At 36.0% G+C, this 5,959-nt stretch overlaps 1 protein-coding gene across 1 annotated transcript in view; it reads right to left on the bottom strand.

Moving 5' to 3' along the window:
- Nucleotides 1-5,959, bottom strand: part of NUP160 (nucleoporin 160kDa) — an 86,061-nt gene that overhangs the window by 46,925 nt on the left and 33,177 nt on the right. The window contains exons 14-19 of the mRNA XM_012645106.1: nucleotides 5,490-5,617; nucleotides 5,247-5,407; nucleotides 2,762-2,895; nucleotides 2,005-2,075; nucleotides 1,148-1,307; nucleotides 473-542 (exon numbers count right to left, since the gene is read on the bottom strand). Of these exons, the coding sequence (XP_012500560.1) occupies nucleotides 473-542; nucleotides 1,148-1,307; nucleotides 2,005-2,075; nucleotides 2,762-2,895; nucleotides 5,247-5,407; nucleotides 5,490-5,617 (724 nt within the window). The remainder of the gene's footprint in view (nucleotides 1-472; nucleotides 543-1,147; nucleotides 1,308-2,004; nucleotides 2,076-2,761; nucleotides 2,896-5,246; nucleotides 5,408-5,489; nucleotides 5,618-5,959) is intronic.

Genomic DNA, 5,959 nt, shown 5'->3' on the forward strand with positions numbered 1-5,959 from the left:
GGCAACACAGTGAGACTCTGTCTCAAAAAAAAAATCTAGCGGAGAGAATTAAAAAAAAAGATACCCTAGAAAAACTTATGTTAGGAATAATATTGTTAAGAGAGGTAGATCTGATGCTGAGATGGCCATTTAAGGAAAAAAAACAAAGTAATTTTAAACATTTTTTTAAAAAAGACAGAAGTAGAGAAAAATCTCTCTTCTTTAAATTTTATTACTTTTTTAAAAAGCCTACAGCAACTGATGTTTCAGGCGACATTCCATCCAAGTACTAACTGGGCCCAACCCTGCTTAGTTTCTGAGATCAGGCAAGATCAGGCACGTTCAGGGTGGTATGGCCATAGATAACAAAATCTTTTTGGGGTATGTCTCGGTGTAATCAAATTCAAATTACTGATTATCAGATCACATCAAAATTCTAGCAGTCCCATTCTTTACAAGAATGATTAAACCTGAAATGTTCAAAAGAACTCACCTGCAATTGTACATACTGACAATTCCCCATCAAACATTCTAGAAAGAGACAACCGGGATTGCTAGGCCATCTAGTCATTGGTTAAGGAGATTTCTTACTTTTCTGGGCAAAACTTAAATGTACATATTGGGCATTGAACTCAGAAGAGTCCATGAAACAGCTTAATTTTTTTTTAAAAAAAAGGTAAACTCACTATATAACCTTAATATTAGACAAATATATGTAAGTTTATATATACCAAATACAGTGAAAAGATATATATATACCTAAAGGGTTCTGTCACCCAGCTTAGAACTTAGTTAACTATGGAATAAAGGATTTATTTCATTCTTAGGTGGTCATTTCCAATATACTGCAGATATCTACTGTTGGTGCAAGTGGACATCCAACATGTAACATAGCACCTGGCATATAGAGCTGTTCAATAAATCATTGCTTAATGAATGTTTTAAAGGGACCCAGGTATTAAATGTGTGTGTACCAACATAATTTTGCTCAATTCCTGAGTGAAAAACAAATAAAATAAAAATTGGGATCAAATCTGAAAATACCTAAAAATCTTGTTAGGTAGGTAAGCATCTAACCTCATTAAAATTCTTCATTACACAGGCAGAATCAGAGCATTATACTGTTTAGGTAGGAGACCTTTCAACTGGCTTTTATATAAAAGGATACAAAAGTTGCAATAAATAATTGGTAACTGCAGTAATCATTTCAGGCCAGTACAATCCAGTTTGGCTCAGAGGTGCCTTTGGTTGAGAGAACAGATGAGATATAATGTGTTTTCTTGCAACTTCTTGGAAGAATAACTCCACGATTGTCTGTGGGCTAGATACTTAAAAAGAAAAAGTTATGATAATCACAAACTACTGATGGTAATATCAATTTTCAATTCAGATGGTCTACCAATTTTATGTTTATAAGAAAGAACACATCATTTCAAAACAGAAAATTAATGAGTATAATCAGTGGCAATATGAATAAAAGCTGTTTGTAAACTGTGAAGTACTACACAAATGCAATAAAAAAGTCACTTAATGCAATGTTATAGTCATTTCTTTTCACTGACCTCACTACATCTAAGTGCCTTTCCTAGGACCTCTTTATAGTAAGTACATTTAGTCCCAAGATAACGAGTTTTATACCAAAAAAATACAACATAAATTCTCTAGAATAATGGTTTTCAAGGTTTTCAAGTTATAAATATTTGTTGACTAAGACAAGATTACAAAAGCTACCATGAACTTGGTAAGCTTTTAAATTAATTTTGTTGAATTAATCACTGGAGCATCAAAACAGAATGGCAAAGCAGCAGTATATATATGTACCACACCCTCAATTTATGCCTGATCTGGGACTACAGTTTCGCAGACCCCTTGCCACACAACCAGAAGTCTCAAGCGACAACTTGCTCAGGCCCTCTTAAAGTGAAAGCAAAGAGCCTGGCCAACCTTTCCATAGCAAAGGTGGCAAAAGACCATTTTAATGAATATACAATTTAAAATCAAATGTATACACAGTCCACTCCTTACCAAACTTATTTGCCATTAGAGCACCAGAGTCTGTTAGTTCCAATACTGATAAGTGTTGGAGATTAGACTCCCTGTGAGAAAAGGGAAAAGGACAGTTTAATGAATTCTCCTACGTCAAACATTACTTCTACAAGGTATCTTACGAAGAACACTTTCAATTCATTTAATAAATTGCACATAAAAGACTCTGCTGAAAGCATAAAAATAATTGGAAAATGTCATGATTTAGACTGTTGCCCACCAAATCACTCAGTGACCCTATAATGAGGAGCCAGAGCAAACAGGATAGTTTATCTTACTGAAAATGTGAATCTTTCCTAGGAAGCAGACTCAGGGTAAAAAAAAAAAAAAAAAAGAAAAAGGAAAGAAAACGTGAAACTTGTGATTCTTGGATTTTCTTTTTTCCTTTGGTTATAAAGAAGCTAAGCCTATCTTTAATAAGTAGAGTACAATGTTTTTGTGTATGGTCTAACTTTTATTCTGGCTTCATCTTAATATTTTGTCTTCAACATGATTTACCCATACATCACACACACACATATATAATATATAATAAGCATATATAAAATAAATGTATTTTAATTTTCAGTCTTGTAAGTTGCCTTCGACCTTTAGAAAATGGAGTACCTGAAAGCTCTTTGAATCTTAAAGGCACATAATCTTATGGCATGACTAAAGAAAAAATTTCTTCCTTTAGGACAATGGAAAAAATAATTAAATTCACAGTTTTTTAAAATAATTAGACCATGAAACTCACAGTGTGTCAAGTGGAACATCAGTTGCCAAGCACTGACTTCCCCACTTAATGAGGTAGTAAGATAAGAGCAGGGGAGCTGTCCGATGTAGTAGGTCTTGCTGAGCTTGAAAGAGCTGACCGGCTCCCAAAATCACCTATACATGATGCGTGGGTAGAGAAGACAATAAATAATAGCCATCAGTAATCGTAACTTTTATAGTTCAGGTGGAGATAAGATAAAATAACAAAGGAGACGATATTGTAAAAGCAACACACCTGTTACAATTTGGGGTATCAAGTGGCAAAATAGCTTCCTAAAAATTAACAGTACAAAAATAATCAACAACAGCTCACCAAGTCATTGGAGCTGATGCTGAAAAAGAAAGCAACAACCAAAAAGCCTAACTTTCATTAAATCAGAATTGAAGAAGAGGAGCAGGGAAATCTAAATCCTCTCTTATGCTATGGATTTTGGGTAAAAATAGGCATGATCATTTAGAGGCAAATCTGGCAATACTACCAAAAGCCTTAAAAATGTGCATACCGTGGGCCGGGAGTGGTGGCTCACGCCTGTAATCCTAGCACTCTGGGAGGCCGAGGCGGGCGGATCATTTGAGCTCAGGAGTTCGAGACCAGCCTGAGCCAAGAGTGAGACCCCATCTCTACTAAAAATAGAAAGAAATTGGCCAAACAACTAAAAAATAGAAAAAATTAGCTGGTCATGGTGGCACATGCCTGTAGTCCCAGCTACCTGGGAGGCTGAGGCAGGAGGATCGCTTGAGCCCAGGAGTTTGAGGTTGCTGTGAGCTAGGATGACGCCACGGCACTTGCCCCAGGCAAGAGAGTGAGACTCTGTCTCAAAAACAAACAAACAAAAAAAACAAAGATGTACAGAAAGTTATAGCTGTAAGAAAAAAACTGGCAACAAGCTGGATGGCCACAAAGGGAACTGACTGAATAAATCAAAACTATATTTAGGTAACTACTAAAAATAATGTTGTAGAATACTTCATAACATGGGAAAAGCTGATGAGATTTATAAAGTGGAGAAATAATGACAACTAGATTACAAAAAATACTATGTGGCATATTTTAATTTTATAAACAAAACCAAAAAACTGTTTGCATAGGAAAAAAGGGTATATATCAAAATGTAAATAGCAGTTATCACTGGGTACAGGATTAGTAGATGAATTTTCATTTTCTTTTCACATACATATATCTTATAAAGGTTCTATAATAAATATCTATTACTTCTGTGTTTAGAAAAACAAAGGTTATTATTTTAAAAAACAAAAAAATCTGAAGAAATGTAAGAATCTACATGGAGCAAAAAAGTTCAGTAAGGGCTAACTAACCAACCTAAGTGACAGACTCTCAGCAAAGGTGCCTGTTTTTCCTTGGTGGTCTTAAACAAATTATCTTCCTAAATGTTTTTTTCTTATTTTTGCTGGACATTCTACCATTATCAATGTATTTACTAATAAATTCTGATTTAAAAAGTATAAATACTTCTGGGAGCCTCAAAGGACTTTTGGCTATTTACCATTAACATTAACATGAATTGGTTTAATCAGATTGCTTCCTTGTCAGGCTCAAATGAGATTATTGACTCAGAAAATTGGGACTTCAGACTGGGCAGAAAGGTAATTTTTAAGCAAAGAACACTCAGTAGGGTGGGCAATTAGACCATATGACAGCAACAACAGTTTGGCAGTCTGAGAATAGGACAGAAGACGAAGCACAGATGATGCTGGGAGGACCACAAAGACAAACTTTCCAATCTCAAAATTGTGTTTAGAATAAGGCTTGCTCTGTAGAAAGAGAGAAGTTCTTTTTCCTCTCTCCTCTACACTAAACAATACTCTGCTATCACATCCAAGTAGTAATAATAATACTAAATTTTGGGAATGCAAACGTGTGAAAAATTTCCACTGCTATACATACACAAAGGTTAAGAGTAAAGCAATCTGGCCGGGCGCAGTGGCTCATACCTGTAACCCCAGCACTCTGGGTGGCTGAGATGGGAGGACTGCTTGAGCTCAGGAGTTTGAGACCAGCCTGGGCAAGAGTAAGACCCTGTCTCTACCAAAAATAGAAAAAAATTAGCTGGGCGTGGAAGGTGGTGTGCGCCTGTAGTCCCAGCTACTCAGGAGGCTGAGGCAGGAGGATCACTTGAGCCTGCCAGGAGTGTGAGGTTGCAGTGAGCTACTACGATGACACCACTGCACTCTACCTGGGGTGATGGAGAAAGACTCTGTCTCAAAAAAAAAGAGTAAAGCAATCTGCTTCATATATGTTCTTAATCTGTAATCTCGTAACGATTATGATGCTTATTCATTCTTAATTCAACAAATATTTATAGAGTACCTAATAAGGCCAAACATGGAGGATAAAGCAGTGAACAAAGTCTCTATACTGTTAGAGCTGACATTTTGCTGCTATGTGCATTGTAGGTCCACATCGGGGTTTAGATTTTATAAATTTTCCCTTAAGTAGTACTTACTGCATCTCCTAGCCTCATTAACAGCTGCTGTAAGATCAAGAGGTCTCGGCAGATCAGGAAGCGAGTGCTGGCAATTTTACATACACTTCTGCATACAACATACCCTGCTGTGCTACTACCATACAGCTGGGAAAGATTCAGTCGAACATTCAAAGGCTGCGCTGTAATAAGAAGAAAAATGGAGTTAAATGTATCATGGTTTTCTCTCAATCAAAGCAGCATATTTGTTGTTCTGTCATTTACCTGGATTGAATCCCTTTTCCATTTCCACTTCGGTTTCATAATCCATTTCCCGTATAAGAAGTCCAATGGCATGGATTGGGTTCCTAATCTCTTGCAGTTTACTACAAATATCTTCCATCACGTTTTCTCTATAAGGACAATTAGAAAACTCCCATTAGTACTGAGAATACATAAGACAGGCTCTTTATGTCCTGTAGGCTAAATGTTTTATGAAACAGGAAAACTAGCCATGCAATAAAGGAGTGGAGATAATCACTCTGGCATACAAGATGCTTTCACTCCACATAGCAAATTCCCCCCCCACTTTTTCAGAAATGAGACAAAATGAATATGAGAAAAATACTTTTTACAATTTGTAGCTCAGTTAATAGTTGAAAGCTATATCATATTTTATGAATCTGCTTCCAGACCTGAATTTGTGTGTTAGATTTTCTGTTTAAAAGCTGAAATGCCCATTTATTTAATAGAAT

This window comes from Propithecus coquereli, unplaced genomic scaffold (assembly GCF_000956105.1).
Source record: "Propithecus coquereli isolate 6110/MARCELLA unplaced genomic scaffold, Pcoq_1.0 Scaffold227, whole genome shotgun sequence".
Lineage (NCBI taxonomy): Eukaryota > Metazoa > Chordata > Mammalia > Primates > Indriidae > Propithecus > Propithecus coquereli.